This window comes from Pseudonaja textilis, chromosome 9 (genome assembly GCF_049901715.1).
Source record: "Pseudonaja textilis isolate UNSWEBS1 chromosome 9, rPseTex1.2, whole genome shotgun sequence".
NCBI classification, from domain to species: domain Eukaryota; kingdom Metazoa; phylum Chordata; class Lepidosauria; order Squamata; family Elapidae; genus Pseudonaja; species Pseudonaja textilis.
In genome coordinates this window covers 25,310,325-25,329,217 of record NC_141998.1, presented here as the reverse complement: position 1 = coordinate 25,329,217, position 18,893 = coordinate 25,310,325, and the positions used below count along the sequence as shown (strand labels likewise).

General features: G+C 47.0%; 1 protein-coding gene across 4 annotated transcripts; it reads right to left on the bottom strand.

Annotated features, from left to right (window-relative positions):
- Nucleotides 1-3,986: 3,986 nt before the first annotated feature.
- HOATZ (HOATZ cilia and flagella associated protein) lies at nucleotides 3,987-14,877 on the bottom strand. Of its 4 annotated transcripts, none has more exons than XM_026708993.2 (7): nucleotides 14,559-14,877; nucleotides 13,325-13,366; nucleotides 12,084-12,148; nucleotides 8,703-8,762; nucleotides 7,658-7,707; nucleotides 7,503-7,520; nucleotides 3,987-5,691 (listed from the first exon to the last, which is right to left on the bottom strand). In XM_026708993.2, the coding sequence occupies exons 1-7, from the start codon at nucleotides 14,818-14,820 to the stop codon at nucleotides 5,640-5,642; spliced, it is 549 nt and encodes a 182-aa protein (XP_026564778.1). In that variant the 5' UTR covers nucleotides 14,821-14,877; the 3' UTR covers nucleotides 3,987-5,639. The 4 variants fall into 4 exon arrangements, with proteins under 4 accessions (XP_026564778.1, XP_087795334.1, XP_087795335.1 ...); XM_087939207.1 differs by lacking the exon at nucleotides 3,987-5,691 and adding an exon at nucleotides 5,712-6,146 and having other exon boundaries at nucleotides 14,559-14,833; XM_087939208.1 differs by lacking the exon at nucleotides 7,503-7,520 and having other exon boundaries at nucleotides 4,368-5,691; nucleotides 7,640-7,707; nucleotides 14,559-14,833.
- Nucleotides 14,878-18,893: the final 4,016 nt, after the last annotated feature.

The following is an 18,893-nucleotide window of genomic DNA, read 5'->3' as shown; positions in this document are numbered from 1 at the left end:
CTGGGGTACGCCACTGCATACTTCCCTCCATGTAGATGCAGTTCCATTAAGGGCTACAAGTTGAGTGCGTTTGGTCAGCCAGTGACGAATCCATGTGCTGGATGTGTGAAGGAACCCAGCAAGTCTCACCCAGTTTCTGTTACCCTGGTTCACTTCACTGAACTCACATAGAACCCTGGATTGCCAACTGGTTCAACCATACTCTGTAAATCACATTTGCCAAAATAAAACTCAGCCAAGGTTAACCCTATTTGTGCAAATTCTTCGGCTGAGAAAGCCGGGGGTGTGAACTGCAATGGGATAAGTGGAGAGTCTAAAGCAACCTGCAAAAGATCTGGGCACCATCATATTTCGGTCCCAGTTGGGACCCAGGGCTGGACTAACCTGGGTCAAACAGGGGCTGGGAACTGAGACCGTTTTTTCAAACAGGTGATTGGTGCAAAGAACTGAATCCCAAAGTGCGTTGTGAACTGGCTCTCTTCCTCTCCCACTGAGCAGAGATCTCTGTGTTTTTGTCTGTGTTTGTGTGTGTATGTGTGTATGTCCAACAAAGCCATGTACAGTCCTTTTTAGTTCTGCCAGCACAATCAAATCACATTTTTGCTTTGCTCTGAAAAGAACCGATCTGCTTAAACCACGGTTCATCGTCTTGTCCGAATCCAGAAAACTTGGTTGAGAAAAAAAACAACAGCAACCCACCCCAGCAGCCATAAATCTGCATCTTTTCAAGAGCTCCTGGAACAGGCAGGGGCCGTTGGCCAGATTTGACTTGGGGGGAAAAAACAGAGGGAAATGCATACGGAAAGCTCCCTTCGCAGGATCGGCTCCTGCCCAGATGCTGACGGGACGTTTTTTTCTCTCCTGGTTTCCTGAGCGCTGGGAAGCTGGAACCGGTTGAGCTTCCCAGATTTTGAGCCAACTTTCCGCTCATGTTGGCTTGGAAACAGCTTCCCAGATGCCCAGCTGGGGTGAGGAAGGAAAGGAGTCCAGCTGCAAACGTGCTATTGTGGCCTCGGGGTTGGGACGGAGCAGCCCAACGGATGGAGGCTTCCCTTCCCATGGCCTGTGTGTGTCTGTGCATATATATAAAACAGATATAGCAACAGCACTTAGACTTACACAGGGCTTTACAGCCCCCTCTAAGTGGTTTACAGAGTCAGCCTGTTGCCCCCCCCAACAATCTGGGTTCTCATTTTACCGACCTCGGAAGGAGGGAAGGCTGAGTCAACCGTGAGTCGGTCAGGATCGAACTCCTAGCAATGGGCAGAATTAGCCTGCAATACTGCATTCTAAAACGAAGGAAGGAAGAAGGGAAGGAAGGAATAGACTTATAGACCGCTTCACAGCCCTCTCTAAGCAGGCAGGCAGGCAGAAATAGCAACAGCCCTTAGACTTATATTCTGCTTCACAGCGCTTGACAGCCCTCTCTAAGAGGTTGACATAGTCAGCGTCTTGGCCCCAACTATCTGGGTCCTCATTTTACCCACCTCAGAAAGATGGAAGGCTAAATGACTCTTTAGGAGGAAGGAAGGAAGGAAGGAAGGAAGGAAGGAAGGAAGGAAGGAAGGAAGGAAGGAAGGAATAGAAATCCAACAAGAAGGGAGGAAGGAAAGAGAGAGGGGAGGGGGAGGAAGGGAAAGAGAGAAAAAAGAGAAGAGAAGAGAAGAGAAGAGGAAAGAAAGAAAGAAAGAAAGAAAGAAAGAAAGAAAGAAAGAAAGAAAGAAAGAAAGAAAGAAAGAAAGAAAGAAAGAAAGAAAGAAAGAATTTAACAGCACTGGAAAGTGTGCTCTTCTTATCTGGAGGAACTGTGTCTAGTGAGTTTTAGCTGGGAATTCAAGTAATTCCCAGCATCACATGAAAAAATGTTTGACTTTTAAATTCACTTGGTGTCTTATTAAGTTTGATGAAGCCTGGGTCAGAACACAAAGAGCCATTTGAACCCCACAGAAAACACCGGGAGCCACAAAAGCCCTTCCCTTGCCTGACTATTTCCTGAACCGCCACAAATTTAGCATGTGTTGCTGGAATTAAACGTTCTGTTTTCTTCCGAAACTTTTCTTGTCTTGGATGGACCTACGGTTGGCCTACCCGGAGCTTGAAAAGCTCAATAAATGGTGTGCATCGGGATGAAACTGCTCTCCTGTACTGTCAAAACTCTGGTTGCGGGTGTTGTGATCTTGTGATGCTGCGGAGGAAGCCGTGACGAATGCGTGCTTCATCTCGTTTCTCTGTTAACGGTGGAGGGATTTCTTGGAAGGCTGGACTCGAACGATTCCAACTCCTCTTCCAACCTGGCCTGCCGTTCCCTGGAAGCTGCACCAGCAATTTCCTAAATGGCTTTCTGATTTATGAAGCTGGAGGAGGGGGTGTGGCGTTATCCGTGAGCGCATGTGCACACTGACGCCTGCACACTCATTCCTTCCCGAGCAACACAGCAAAATCTGACTCCAGTTCCTGCTGACTGACAGAAACGGGCCTCCAAGTGACGCCCGATGTCAGGAAAAGAGGAACTAGGCACTGTGGCAGATCAAACAATAGGAGCCAGCCGTGGGCAGCGGCAGCCAAAAAAGCCAACGCAATCCTAAGCTGCATTAACAGAGGGATACAATCAAGATCAAGGGAGGTACTAAGACCACTCTATAAAGCCTTAGTAAGGCCACACCTAGAGTACTGCATCCAGTTTTGGTCACCAGACTATAAAAAAGATGTTGAGGCTCTAGAAAGACTGCAGAGAAGAGCAACCAGGATGATGAGGGGACTGGAGACTAAAACATACAATGAACGGTTGCAGGAACTGGGCCTGGCTAGTCTAGGGAAGAGAAGGACCAGGGGAGACAGGATAGCAGCCTTCCAATACTTGAGGGGCTGCCACAGAGAGGAGGAGGGGGTCAAGCTATTCTCCAAAGCACCTGAAGGTCAGACAAGGAATAATGGACACTAAACCAGGAGAGATTTAACCTGGAAATAAGAAGAAATTTCCTGACAGTGAGAACCATCAACCAATGGAACAAAGTTTCCTTCAGAAGTTGTGGGAGCTTCATCCCTGGAAGCTTTCAAGAAGAGACTGGACTACCATCTGTCAGAAATGATGTAGGGTCTCCTCCTTGGGCAGAAGGTTGGACTAGATGACCTACAAGGGATAAAAGCCAGCCTTTGGGGTTGGTTTCTTTGCAGGAAGCAAAGAAGTTCTTTCAACTCAAAGGCCTCATTGAAGCTCTGCTTACTCCAGTTTGTTTTTTTGAGACTTCTGGCTTGGGATATTTATCTGCAATTAGTCTTTTGTTCTTGGCAACCTTGCACAACCTTGAAAGGGCTGGCTCTTATCTGGGACAATTAGTTTTGAATGAATCTTGGCTGTGAATGCACAGAATTCACAGCGCCACATTTAAAAAGTTTGCTTTTATACCTACGTTGTGTTTGTCTGATTTGAACAAGGCTTGGGTCAGAACAATTCCATTCAGTCGTGTCTGATCTTCAGCCACACTATGGATCACCACTCTCCATGCCTCTCAGATCTGATTTCCTCCTTCAGATCTGCCAGGGTCATCCTGGCACTATAAAGGATTAGTGCCCAGCCCATGGGTGCCAGGGCAGCCTCTTCCCCTTTTTCTGCTGATCACTCCTGGCGTGACTTGCATTTTCGAGTGAGTCAGCTCTCAGGACATGGCGAAAGTATGACAGCTTCTGTGGCAATCTTGGCTTCGAGGTGATATTTTTGGTGCGGTCCGGTCTAGGACTTCTTCTGTTTGTTATTTCTGGGATTATTGTGGGATGCATAATAGTTGTCTCCAGCACCATAGTTCAAAGGCCCTTTTTCCTACCTGCCTTTTCCCGAGTCTAGGTTTTGCAGCCATAAGTAGGGATCCCGGGATGAATTGTGGGCCTTTAGCCTGTTGGAATGAGCTTCTCAGCCATCCTTCAGATACTGGGCCAGTGGCACTGTGATGACCCAAAGGGGCACGGCGCAAAGGCCACACAGTCAGATAATCAGTACGAGTCCCTTTATTAGCTCCAACTTTGCCTCCATGTCCTGGTTACCTTCTGGGCTGGAGAAAAACTCCCAGGAACAGCCTTTGGCTGCAGAGAATCAAGTCCAAAATGTGGCCAACAAAACTGTAACTGTAAGTCCAATCAAGGCAAAATAAGGTCATTAGTCCAGCAGGACAGGAGCAATAATTCCAGATGTGAAGGAACAACCACAATTCAACACAGTTGGGAGGATGCCAGGAACACAGATAAGCAAAGTCAACACAAGATAAACTCATGTTTGTTCCCAGCAGACACCACACTCAGCATGCATCTCTTTTACACTCTCTTTCCCAGGTGTGCCTTGTGAAGGGAATCAGGGCCCTTCCCTCCCCCGTAAGCCACGCAACCTACGTTGCTCCCTTCTCCATTCCTCCCTGCGTGCCCTAGGATGAAGAGGGGGTGGGCCTGGGTCTTCCTCTGAACTCCCTCTCCCTTGTTCTACCTCTCCCCTGCTCTGCCCAGCCGGACCGTGCCCTTCCCCAGTTTCCTCCACAGCCAACGGAGCCACACTCCCACTCCCTGTCAGCTGTTCCTCATGACAGGCATCTACTGGCCATCCCAGGACAACCCATCACCAGCCAGAAAACTCCTGGCTTACGGGCGAGACATTTTGGTTAACCGAGAGCTCTGAATTTGGGTTGAACACCCCAGTTAAAACAAGCTAAATTACAGGAGCAATTCCTTTTATTGACACAGGGAGGGCTTAGTGGCATCTTTCGGCCCGGATGTTTTTCCCTCCACACAACTCAAAGTGCAAAAAACAAAAACACAAAAACAAAACAAAACCTCTTTTAAGGCCAATTTTTTGAAAGTTGGAAGAGAAGGAGAGAAAAAAACCCGCCAAAACCACCACCGCAACACAGCAAGCCTTTTCTGGCAACGGGTGGCACCACTTCCTGCATGCCGCGGAAACAAGGGAAGGGATTCAGCTCCGGCGAACTCATCTCAGCGCATGGATGTCAAAAGGCCAGACGGAAACCGGGAGGCCGAAAAGCAGAAATTCACCGGGCAGTCTCGGGCGCGTTGCGAAAGAGCCGGCTGTTTTTAGCACGCTATTCCATTTTACTCAGAATCGAGCGCAGCGAGGCTGCTTCTGCAAAACGTGACACGCTGTACTAAGATGGGAGCCAGCTTTTCCTCCCCCTTTCTCCCCCCCCCTCCCCCCGGTGCCTGCCAGGGGTCTGGGAGCTCTCGAATTCCTCCTGCTGGCTGAGTATCCTGGAAATTCAAGTCCCCAGATGGGGCTCTAAAAAAGACAAAAAATGAATAAATCATATAAAACGAAACACGAATGCTGGAAGCGGTGATAGAAACGTCGCCGTGAAGAGCAAACAAGACATTCCCGTCTCGTCAGGCCGGTGTTGAATTAACGCGTGGAATATTTCTTCAGAGATCTCTTGCGCAGGAGTCAAAATCTCACGGGGCAACGGTTGCCAAAAGGGCCACCCAGCCCTGCGGAGAGCTAGTCTGTCCAACATGCGGAGAAGTCCAGGGGGAGGGGAGGGGGCGGACTACATCAACAATGAGCCACAGCCGCTGTCAAAGACCAAGGACAGGCCGGCTGAAAATACAAACAAGCTTTCTACGTTTGGTGTCCCTGATCGGGATCCTCAAGGTAGCGCCTTTACGCTCGCTTCATCCTCAGACTGTTCTTCCTTCTCCCTTTTGGAACAACAAAGAAAAAAGGAATTAAGAACACCCTGAAGTCATTAGGAACCCTTCCCACCTCCTTCCCCCCCATGCCAGCAGGAAAATCTCCAACCTCAAAGCATCCCGCAGCTTGGAAAATTGGAGTCCCCTGGTGTTTCCTGAGCTTGGTGGTTTTCCCCGAAGACATTTCGTGACCCAGCTAGGTAACATCATTGGTGCTAGGTGGGAGTGGAGTTTGCTCTTATTTTTATACACGGGTGGCTTTGCCCTGTCGGTATGGCTGGAAATATTCTTGGGGGTTCCTTGATTAGACTGCTGTTTACTTCTTTGATTTGTTTGTCCGGCCTGGTAATTTCTTGATTGGGGTATTGTTTGTTGCTTGATTGTTGGTGCAGTTAATCTTGGTATAATCTCTGCTTATTTGAATGCTTGAACACGCCCAGCAACACTGTCAGGCAAGCTACTGTCTATAAATAGAAAGTAAAATTCACTCTCTTTTAGCACTGATGATGTTACCCAGTTGGGTCATGCAAGAAAACGACCAAGCTCAGAGAGCGCCAAGGATCCCACAGTCCTCCTCCTCCTTTCTACAAACCCCACTCCCTTCTTGCACTGATAATGTTACTCAGTTGGGTAATGAGACGTCTCCAAGAAAACCACCAAGCTCAGAGAGCACCAAGAACTCTTTAGTGCCCCAAGTTTTCTTCCTCCTCTCCTCTTCCTCCTCCTCCTTTCCAAACTCCACTCCTTTCTAGCATTGATGACGTTACGCAGTTGGGTCATGAGACATCTGCAAAACCACCAAGCTCAGGCAGCACCAAGAACTCCATAGTCCCTCAACTTCTCTTCTCTTCCTCCTCCTCTTCCTGCTCAACTTTACAAACACCTACTCCCTTCTAGCACTGATGACGTTACTCAGTTGGGTCATGAGACATCTGCAAAACGACCAAGCTCAGGCAGCACCTAGGACCCCACAGTTCAACCCCAAACTACAAATATTCTCTCAGTAGCTTGGAAAGGCTCAAAACCTGGCCTATAAGAGGAACTGATTAGACTCTAATTGTGTTAGGGGCGCAGCCCTCCCGTCTCTTGGGTAGGGGACCATCCCATCTCAAATGCAGCTACGGTAGTTTTAAGACACGGAAGCGCAGCATTTGTTCTGTTAGTTCAAAATTAAGAAAGACCAGGAAAAAGGGGGTCATTGCAGAGTGAGATTCTCCATGTAGCTTGGCTACTTTTTACTCTGTAAAATATTCTGGCATTTTTTTTTTAAAGAGGATTTCTCAGTTAACAGGAATCGATTGGAAAAACCCTGCAGGCTGATGGGGAGAACTGGCAGGCTCTTGAAAACCTGTCGGATGACAAATCACACCTAAGCAAGTAATTTCCACAAGGCTCACTTGCTCGTTTCTGAGTCTAACTGTGGATAGATCAGGGTTGTCACCAGTAACTCAGGGAAACAACTGGAGTCAAGAGAAACGCCCAAGATTTGAATAAGCACCTCACCTACTGTAAAAAATGGGTTTCAAATGGCATTTCCCCACGGGCTGGAGGTTGTCATACTTGAGAAAAATGCTAGCCATTAACACATGAAAGGCAGAAACCGCAGAGAGGAGAAGTGGAAGGGGACAAAGCAGCTTTTTCAGAGGTGTAATTTTAAAAGTGACAAGGCAACATCATCTCTGAATGTATGGAGAGCCCATGTCGATTTCTTGGGCAAAAAACCTGGACAATTTGGCTCCTCTTTAATTCCAGGAATTCTTTGGCGTGCGGTTCTTTCTCTGGTTTGCATGAAATAATTCTAAGCCGGACAGGAGATTTACCTTTTGTCTTCCTGGTCCCTGAAATTAAAAAAAGGCGGAAAGAAAAGGGGAAAAAAAATCACACCTTTTCAAAATGATATAAGTGTTTATTTACAATCAGGACCACCCAAAACTAAAAGAAACAGGAATGGAGAAACTTTTCTTCCTGATATTACCTTGGTGGCCCTTTGCCCTTTGGCTTGTGCGCACGAGATAAGGATTCTTTCTGAGAAAGGGGAAAAAAAAATGCTGTTAAAAACTTCGCCATTTTAAACTGTCCTTTTGCAGGGTGGGAAAGAACAGCCCAAAATTTATGGGTGTTCTGTGGGGTCCTGGATACAAACCCCGCTTCCTTCTAGCACTGCTTTTGTTCCCCAGTTGGGTAATGAAACATCTGCAAGGAAACCGCCCAGCTCAGAGAGCATCAAGGACCCCACAGTCCTCCTCCTTCTCCTCTTTGCAAAGCCCCTTCCCTTCTAGCGCTGATGATGTTACCTAGCTGGGCATTGAAATATCTGCAAGACAAACACCAAGCTCAGAGAACATCAAGCACCCCACAGTTCAGCCCTGAGCTACAAATATTCTCTCGTGGGTAATTCCCATGGATTTGAATTTTGCAGTTGGATTAACCGCTTTAAATACACAACACCATTAACAGGTTAGAAAAGAAGAACACGCAAAGCAGAACATTCCCCAAAATGTTGAGGAACTGTCCTGTGTGTGTGTGTGTGCGTGAGAGAGAGAGAGAGAGAGAGAGAGAGATGAAAAATCAGAAATATAGGAAGAACCCTGGTGAAACAGATTCAAGATGGGAAGAATGAGAAATGGGATGAAACGGTCCTTGACAGATTCTAGTCAATTGAGCTAAATATGTACCAAATATCTTCTTTCCTGCTCCATATAATTAAGGTGGTTTCTCCCCACCAATCATCCCCTTTAAATAACTCTGTCCAATCCTCTCTTTCCACAAAGCTCCCTGAGGAGCAGAACCATCTAGACTCGTGCCAGGCTTCTGGCATCCTTTCCAGCTTTATGGAGGTCTGAATGACAGCCTGGCTACTCAACCAGCCAAATTTCAATAGCATTCCTGGCTTTATTCTTTCTTTTGTGTTACATGCTGAAGCTGGCAGTAGGGAAGAAATGAGAGAGGAAAGTTAAGCAAGGAAGCAATGCTTGGTTCTCGGGAGAGGGAGGTTTGGACAATTTAAAAATCCATCTTACCGATATCCGCTCTTCTCTTTGTTTTTTCAGTAATGCAATGATGTCTTCTCTCGTTTTAGCCTGTAAAGAAAGATGTTTGCCACGGTGAGGAGGAGGTGGGTGGATTGGCTAATTCCTGAGAGTCAAGCCTTTCTCCCTCTTGGTTGCTTGGAGAAGTGCGGACGTGCAGGCTAGGAGTTGAAATCCACACATTTTCAAGCGAGCAAGGTTGAGAAATGCTGTGTCACACCTGCCCTGACTTGGGCTCTCGATTCCATGTGTGCGAAAGGTATACTTTTACCGAGGAGGCAAATGGTGACAGTACAGCAAAGCCAGAATTAGAAGTTTGCGCGCAAAGTTTCCCCAGTTAACTTGTCCTTTCTGTTTCTGCTCCCTGTTATCTCTCTATTGTCCAGTTGCGCTCAAAGGAATTGTTTTGGTAAGGTTGCTTGCGTCGGCAGGCTAGATGGAAAACCGTTGCATTCCCCTGCCAGGTCTCGGGCCTTGGGACGATGAGGCGACATCTCAGGAAGGCACAATGAGTAGTTTCACTTTCCCTTTTCCCAGCAACTCTCCCCCCCCTCACTCCCGTCTAGGGCAGGCTGGCATCTAGCAAAGCAAAGCTGAAGCTCAGGATGAGAGTTCTGACATGCTGATCTAGAGCCCCTGGCTGGGGAATTCTGGGAATTGAAGTCCACACATCTTCAGGCGGCCGAGGATGAGAAGCATAGCTGAGATTTGTGCAACCAACAACTGAGTATAACCACGTCTCGTACCCCAGTATATAACCAACGCGTGGGGTTTACCCCATCAGACACCAAAGACCATCTACGCCCTTCAAAGGTGAACCCTAACCTCCTGTAGATTCTGAATTTATCAGCTGGTTATAAAGCCTCCGGGATAATAATCTGGATCCATATTAAACTCCATTTGGATGAGGGGAGATCCGTGCAAGCCGATTAGGGCTTTAGTCCTAGGAAAGACGGATGAATTTAGGAATTAAGTGGGGTGCCCAGGCCAAACGCACAGGACTGCAAGCTAGCAATCTTTACTTTTAAACTGGTTGATGAAACGAGCAACCTTGCCCTCGTTTCTTCGAGAATTATTTAAGAGAAATTGCGGCCGAGTTTGAAGAGTAGACTCCCTTCTCCAGATAACCCCATTTCTCTGAGCCAGGTCTAATGGACGGCCCTGGAATCAAATCCATTAGGGGGTTATTAATCGCCACGAATATGAATGCCGGTTTGCTGGCAGCCAGTGCAAAGCTCAGCACATTTCGGCTTTTCCTAGGGCCTGGCTGCTTCTGGCTCTGTTCCCATGCTTACTCGGCAAAGCGTTTCCTCTTTTAACAAGACATCATGACGGGGGGGAGAAAAAAAGAGGAAGATAAATCCTTTAAGACTGTATTAATGTAGCTCTTAACTTTCACAGACTGTGGTAACACGATGTGAATTAGCCGGAGAGGCACGCTATTTACTCCTATCGATCGACGTAATGATTTATTTATATGGCGGTGAGCCCAAAGGCCAAAGATGTTTTGGTTCCCACACTGGACCCCGGGAGTTAATTAAACCAGAACTAATGGGTTTGTCCGTGAGGGTTCGTAGACCAGGGTTGCTTTCCCGTCATGTCTGCAGCATCTTTTATCGAGAACAAGAGTCCAAGAAATCTAGAAATGGCACAGGTTTCCGGAAGAGACGTTCAATTTGGCATTTTCCCCATTCCTTGGAGGCCTATTGTGATGACCCAAGGGGGCGTGGCACAAAGGCCACACAGTCGGATAATAAGTAGGAGTCCCTTTATTAGTTCCAACTTTGCCTCCATGTCCTGGTTACCTTCTGGGCTGGAGAAAAACTCTCCCAAGAACAGCCTTTGGCTGCAGAGAATCAAGTCCAAAACATGGTCAACAAAAACTGTAAGTCCAATCAAGACAAGATGAGATAATTAGTCCAGCAGGGCAAGCGAAGGCTTTCCAGATGGGAAGGCACAGCAATAACTCAACACAGTTGGGAAGACTCCAGGAACACAGATAATCAAAGTCAACACAAGATAAGCTCACATTTGTTCCCAGCAGAAGCCGCACTCAGCATGCATCTCTTTTAAACTCTCTTCCCAGCTGTGGCTAATGAAGGGAATCAGGGCCCTTTCCTCCCCTGTAAGCCACATCACCCACGTTGCTCCCTTCTCCATTCCTCCCTACTGAAGGATGAAGACGGGATGGCCTGGATCTTCCTCTGAACTTCCTCACAACTACAACAGTGGTGGGATTCAAATTTTGTTACTATTGGTTCTGTGGGTGTGGCTTGGTGGGCATGGCAGGGAAAGGATACTGCAAAATCCCCATTCCCTCCCCACCCACTGACCTGCTTTCCAGCTCCGTTCTCCTGGGCAGGGCAACCAAAGGAGACCCAGCCAATCAGCTGGGACTCAATGGGAGGCAGAGAATAGATGGGGTTGGCGGGGCCAGTCAGAGGTGGGATTGGCCGGTTCTCCAAACTACTGAAAACTTCCGCTACTGGTTCTCCAGAACTGGTCAGAACCGGCTGAATACCCACCTCTGAACCAAGCAGGTCTAAAATGGGGCAAAACTCACTTAGCAACGGAAACGTTCAGTTCAATGGTGGTTGTAGGACTATATCTCTACCAATCTATGATCCTGCATTATAAAAACAATTCCCCCCCTTACTTTTTCTTGCAGGGCCGTTGCTGGCACCAGCCCCATGGAAGCCATGTCAATTCTCCTGCCCTTTTTATATTTCTGGTCTGAATGGCTGACAAATCTTCCTTTCTCTCGGATTTACAATGCAATCTAATCATCTCAGCTCCTTTCTTGAAGGAGATAATCAGCCAGAGTGCTCGGTGCCCCAAAGAATGGAAAACCTTGTGCTGATTTTCAGAGCACGGAAGAGCCCTGGCAGCTTTCTCCCCTCTTTAGAAATATCGGCTTGCATACAAGGCTCTGAAATTCTAACCCTCTTCCCCAAAAGCTCCAAGGAACGTGACCAAAACAGAGCTCAAAATCTCCGTCGCTGAGCGAAACCGTTACTAAGTGAATTTTGCCTTCTTTTATGACCTTCCCTGCCACGGTTGTTAAGTGAACCTCCACAGTTCTTGCGTTCGTAACCCAGTTGTTAAGTGAATTTGGCTCCCTTGTTGATTTTTGCTGGTCAAAAGGTCCCAAAAGTGGATAGGACATGACCCTATAGGGGTTGGACTAGATGACCTACAAGGTCCCTTCCAACTCTGATTATTTGTTATCTGTTATCTGTCACTTTTTCCAGCGCCGCTGTAACTTCGAGTGGTCATGAAACAAATGGTTTTTAAGTCATGGATGGTCTAGAATTCCCAAAAAGTAAAATTTAGAATTGGAGCTAGTTCTGAAAAGCAGCTAAATTCGCTCACCTTCTCTAGGCAGTGCTCTTTCCACACATCTTTCTCTGTTTCCGAGTGCCTCTCTTCTTCTCTTCCTAAACAATCATTTGCAAAGAAATCTTTTAAAATTCAGTTTAATAAATAAATCATTTTTCATCATTTTTCAAGCTGAACTCTGGATGTGGGATTTGTAACGACAAATCTACAGCAACCCCAAATCAGAAGCCCTTTAGAAAAAAGGCACTGTTTTTTGTGACTTGCTGGTTAGTAGTCTGAAAAGGTGCTGCCAGACTCCTGATTTTCTGGACTAAGAACTATTTTTATTTTAATTATAGTAACAAAGATATTGAGGGACATTGGATGCATAAGTTAGCCCAAAGGAAGAACAAGAAGGACAGCTAAAAGGAAGAACAGGGTTTCTTCGACTCCTGATGAATGTATCTTTTCTTTTATGAATACTGAGAGTATTTACACCAAGACAAATTCCTTGTGTGGCCAGTCAACACTTGGCCAATAAAGTATTCTATTGCTAAAAAGACTTGCAGAAAGTTAAGTTTTCCATTTTTGTTCCCAATGATCTCATCCTTTAAAAAAAAAAATCAAAAAGCAAGAGAAAAAATATTTTAAGTCAACAAAGTGAACTGCAACGATTAGCTTAAACAACAGACAATTCACAAACTTGGAAAGTTTCCTGACCAGATTTACACATGATATTTATGTACAGCTGGTTGAATAAGGTGTGGTTTTCCGGTTGTACATATCCAGCTTAGTCAAAAACAACAAATTGTATTTTGGGTTAGAGCCGAGGTGAGTAACTCTGGCCCCTTTAAGGAGCTGTGGACTTCAACTCCCAGAATTCCTGAGCCAGCCATGCTAGCTCGGGAATTATGGGAGTTGAAACCACAAGTCCTTAAAGGGGCCAAGTTACAGCAATATAGGAATCTCAGCTGCAGGAAGATACCCGAGAGGTGTATTTCCTCTGCTCTGTGTTCTTGCAATAAAAATACGTTTATTTGTTGCTGATTTTTAATAATGCCAATTAGAAATGCTACCCTTTCCATTTGCTGCTTGGGGCAAGATCACCTACCAGGTCACGTATAGGACTGAATCAATTGATTGGCACCAGTTGTGATTGGCATCCCTTGGTTGGCGTTCAGGGCACGCCTCTTACGAGGATTTTTAGGCGTTCAGTGGTTTGGCTTCAGATTCTATTACGATAAATATCAGGGCACCCTCCAAAATGTCCATTTTGGTAAAAACTGCATACTTACTGTCACTCACTGAGGATGAAACAGACAAATGGCTGGTTTTCGCTAAAAAAAAAAGAAATAAAATAAAAATATTGCAATGGGTTGAAATCACCAATTGAGATTCTCCTTTGTGAGGTGGCTTTTCAACATTAGCTGAAGAAGGTCCACATTAATGGACAACCTCCATAGACATTTCGATCCCAGGTGCTATAACCACCCCCCCTGCAATGCAGGCCAATTCCTAGGGGGAAATTCCGGTGTGTGTGTGTGTGCGTGTGTGTGTGTGTGTGGCGGCATTGAAGGGGGGACCGAGGAAAAGGAACTCCTCCAAACCAGAAGGGGAAATTCAGTGCAAAGAGAACGGAGGCTAAGCAGAAGAAGCACCACATTGGACAGCCACTTGTCTGGAATGGCATGAGATTTCCTAAGTTGAGCAGAGGGTTGGACTAGAAGACCTCCAAGGGCCCTTCCAACTCTGTTATTCTGTAATTCTGCTTGCCTTCCTTCCTTCCGTCCTTCCTTCCTTCCTTCCTCTCTCATCCCTTCTTTTCATTCCTTCCTTCCTTCCTTCCTTCCTTCCTTCCTTCCCTCCCTCCCTCCCTCCCTCCCTCCCTCCTTCCTTCCTTCCTTCCTTCCTTCCTTCCTTCCTTCCCTCCTTCCTTCCTTCCCCTACCTCCTGATCACTGGAGGTTTTTAAGAAGAGATTGGAAACAACCATTGTCTAGAACTGTATAGAGTTTCCTACATTGGGGGGGTTGGACTAGAAGACCTCCAAGGTCCCTTCCATCTGTGTTATTCTGCTATCCTCCCTCCCTCCCTTTTCCTCCCCCTTCCTTCCTTCTTTTCTTCTCCTTATCTCTCCTTTCCTCTCCTTCTTCCCTTCCTCCCTCCCTTTTCTTCACCCTTCCTTCCTTCCCCTTCTCTCTCCTCCCTTTTTCCTTTACCTTCCTTCTTTCCTTCTCCTTATCTCTCCTTCCCACTCCTCCCTTCCCCTTCTCTCTCCTCCCTCCTTTTTTCTTTAACCTTCCTTCCTTCCTTCCTTCCCTCTTCCTTTTCCTTCCTTCTCCATCACCGGAGAAAAGACGGGCCAACCCTTTGCCTGCAACGGCGCCGGGTTTCCTGCACGAGCAGGGGTCGGACTAGAAGATCTCCAAGCCCCCCGCCCCTCCAACTCCGTCCTTCGGTCAGCCCGTGGAGCCGGCTCTCCCCGGGGGCCGGAGGGTCCCTCCCCGTCCCGTCCCGCCGCCCAGGCTACCGGCCGAGCTCCGTCGCGGGCAGGAGGCGCCGTTGCACAGCGAGCTGCCCCGCGCGCCCAGCCGGGACTCGAGCGGCGGCTGGAGGGTGACCGAGTTCCAGAAGGACTTGGCCAGCGCCACGTCCTGCTCGCTGGAGCCCGCGAAGGCCAGCGGGGCGGGGGCGGCGGCGGCGGCCGAGGGCGAGGGCGAGGTGGCGGGCGCGGGCGGCGAGCTGCTGGCCATGGCCGACGGGGTGGGCGAGCGCGGCCGCTGGGTCTCCATGGCTCCCGCGCGCCGCGCCGCGCCCGCTGGCCCGCCCAGCCGTTGGCCGTTCCGGAGGCGCCCGCGGGCGCCGCTGCCTGGAGCCCCCGACGGGGAGGGGCTGGAGGGGGGGGGAGGGCGGCTGCTGGGAGAGGCAGAATCACAGACCCCGGCTGGAACGGCAGGGGCTCTCCTGCTTGAGCAGAGGGGTGGACTAGAAGACCTCGAAGGTCCCTTCCCTTTCTCTCATTGTTCTTCTGCTATCCTTTCTTCCTTCTTCCCTTCCATCCTCCCTCCCTCCCTTCCTTTTAGCAACACTGGAAGTGTTCAAGAGGAGATTGGACGACTCTTTGTCTGAAATAGCAGAGGGTCTCTTGCTTAAGTAGGGGGATGGACTAGAAGACCTCCAAGGTCCCTTCCAACTCTGTTATTCTATACCAAGGACTAGAAGGCCTTGGAAGTCTTCTAGTCCAATGTCCTGCTCAAATAGGAAACCCTCTACCATTTCAGACACACGGCTTTCCAGTGATCTCTTCCAATGACAGAGCACCCACAACCTCTGGTGGCAAGCAGTTCCACTGGTGAATTGTTCTCACTGTCCGGGAAATTCCTCCTTAGTTCCAAGTTGCTTCTCTCCTTGGTTAGTTTCCACCCATTGCTGCTTCTCCTGCCTTCAGGTGCTTTGGAGAATAGCTTGACCCCTTCCTCCTCCTCTCTGGGGCAGCTCCTCAAATATTGGAGGACGGCTCTCATGTCACCCCTAGTCCTTCTTTTCATCAAAACATACCCAATTCTTGCAACCGTTCTTCGTATGTTTGAGCCTCGAGTCCCCTAATATTCTTTGTTGCTCTTCTCTGTACTCTTTCTAGAGTCTCAACATCCTTTAAAAAAAAAATCATTGGCTTTTGCTTGGCGGGATTCATCCACGATCGCTTGCACCCCATGGCCCAGGTTGGCAACCTTCTCTCACCTGTCAACTAAGCTGCGAAGGTGGAGGAACACTGCCAGCTGAGGAATTCAGGGCATCAAAGTCCACCGGTGTCTTCAAATTGCTCAGGTTGACAATCATCACTCTAGATTATTGCCTCCGTAGCAATAGAGAGTGGGTGGCTGAATGCATTCAGGCCTCTTTCTCCTTCTCCTTCTCCTTCTCCTTCTCCTTCTTCTTCTTCTCCTTCTTCTTCTTCCTCCTCCTCCTCCTCATTATTATTATTATACAGAAAAATGACAGTATACACAGCAAACAAGATAACCGTGCTGAGTTTCATATCACAAATCACTAGTCGAACACTTCCCAAGTGTTTAGGACTGCATGATGTATTGGTGGATTATGCAAGCAGATCCCATTATTATTATTATTATTATTATTATTATTATTATTATTATTATTATTATTATTGATGTTGATGATGTTGATGTTGACGCTGATGTTATATTGTTGACGTTGATGTTGTTGTTGTTGTTATTATTATTATTATTGTTCTTGTTGTTGTTGTTATTATTATTTCCTTAGTACTTTGGGGGAAGTTTAAGGCCCCTTGCAAGGAATTCAGCCCCCCTGGCCCCACAAATCCTACAGAAGCCATTGAAGTCTTTACGAACTGTTCAAATCCTGCAGAAGCCAGTTTGGAAAACGATATGATCCCCGTATCTGCTTCATAAAAACGGATGTGCTTATGCTTCCTATTAATGGAAATGCTGAATGCTCATGTCCTCTTTTGTATTTTCAGTGTGTGCTTTTTAAAAAACCCTGCCATGGACTGAGTTGCACTTCACCTTAAACTCCGGTAAACTCTTCTGAGTCCAGAAAAATTGGATCATGGCTGCCTGTTCCTCAGAGAGCAAAAAAATTGTTATGTGAAGATCTAGGCCAGGGGTCCTCAAACAGGTTTTTTCTTTTTGACAGCTTTAAGCCTGGTGAACTTCAACAACTCCCAGAATTCCTCCTCCAGTCATGTTAGTTGAGGAATTCTGGGAGTTGAAGTCCACAAGTCTTAAACTTGCCAAGTTTGAAGGCCCTTGATCTATATCTTTTATGTAGATATATATAAATAGCTAGTGGTAGCTAGCTAGGTAGCTATGTACATATATTAATATATATTTTGATATATAGATATATACTACAGATATATACTCTAGATCAGGGGTCTTCAAACTTGACAGCCTTCAGACTGGTGGACTTCAACAACTCCCAGAATTCCTCCTCCAGTCATGTTAGCTGAGGAATTCTGGGAGTTGAAGTCCACAAGTCTTAAACTTGCCAAGTTTGAAGGCCCTTGATCTATGCCGAATCCCAGAAACTCCTCCCTCCGCCATCCAAGCAGAAGCAATAACAAGAGAATGCCCCATTGGGAACATGGGTCCATAAGGAGTAGTCCTCCACTTAAAACGGCAATCGAACCCGGAATTACGGTTGCAAGTTCTGGCAGTTATTTTGTAGCTCATAACAGGATCCTGCCTAATTTTACAATATTTTTTTTTTTTCACGGCCATGGTTAAGTGAACACGGCAGTCCGAAGCGAACACACTGTCTGCCATTGGGCCTTTTTGGGGCCAGAAACCATCAGTTTTGACCAAACACATCATAAATTGCAGTCACATGGCTTTGAGATGCTCCAAGCGGCCGTAAATACGGGCTGGTTGCTGATAACCCAAAATGGAACCGTGCAACTGTGGGTTGGGGGGAGGGGTGGCCTTCATAATCTCAAACACGGATCGCAGGTTCCTTTTTTGGGGGGGGGGGTCCCTCTTATCTTCAAATGGTCGCTAAGGGAGCAGTCATAATTTGAGGAGTCTGAAAAACATCGTTCCCCTTTTACCTATCCTCACAATGTCAACTAAAACAGGGGTCTCCAACCTTGGCAACTTTAAGCCTGGCGGACATCAACTCCCAGAATTCCCCAGCCATCTTTGCTGTGTTGAAGTCCACCAGGCTTAAAGTTGCCAAGGTTGGAGACCCCTGAACTAAAAAGATACGCCTTTGGTCTTTTTAGCGGCCAGAAAAAGGGAGTGGGGGAAAAACAGTGCATTCCTTAAGTGCCTAGATAATCGCCCTGGCAGCCCAAAGTTGTCTGAGCACAAGAATATTACTGGAGAACATGATTGATGTCTCTTGGCTATGGATGTGTCCCGTTGGAGAATATACATCCGGGGGTGGGGGGAAGACCAGGGTCAAGCAGGAAATGAAGGATGTATTTTAGGGTCTGCTGCACCCAGCTAATGCCGACATGGACACTCCTAATAAATCATTTTTTTTTTTTAACTCTGAGAGATGCGGCTAGAGACTTACGATTTGAATGGAGTGGATTTGTTGGAGTGTTGACACACAAGTTCTGGGAAACAAGGTGACAATGGTTTCTTAGAAAGGAAGTCACGAAATACTTTTAATGTTGGCCTTTATTAGGAAGATATCTCAAATGAACAATAGACGGAGATGTTGAAGGGAACATCCCAAAACTTTTCAACAAAACCCCCTTTTCCAAAACATTTTTTTAAAAAAATCCTTTGTTCTTCCCATTCGCGTAGCCTTAATTTTTGCTGCTTTGCAGGCTGACTGTGAAAGAAAGCAGAATTCATCATTTTTTTTTCATTAGTCTCCTGTCTTTTGGGTTCTTATCAAGCCCCTCTAGGAACTGACCTTCAGCCAAATATTATGGGCTGTCAGCACTCTTGTCAAGCCGCAGCATTGCTGGTAAACGACCCACATTGATCAACAAGAAATTTAATTACTCCCCTATCTGGCAGTCTCAATGAATGAAAAGTTAATAAATCAGAAAGTGAATTCCTATTAAGTTGAGGACTGAGATGAAACTTACTCTTAGGAATGTATCCCTCAAACCTTTCCTCTCCAGCTTTCCGTAACCCGAGGCCCTCCAGTAGTTAAGTTGGTTAGGCAGTGTTGAGAAGAGCGGCCTCAAAAACTTTGGAGCAAGGGTCTCCAATCTTGGTAACTTTAAGACTTGTGGACTTCAACTCCCAGAGTTTCTCAGCCAGCTTTGCTGGCTGAGGAACTCTGGGAGTTGGAGTCCACAAGGAACTCTGGGAGACAACAAGGAATTCTGGGAGTTGAAGTCCACGAGGAACTCTTGGAATTG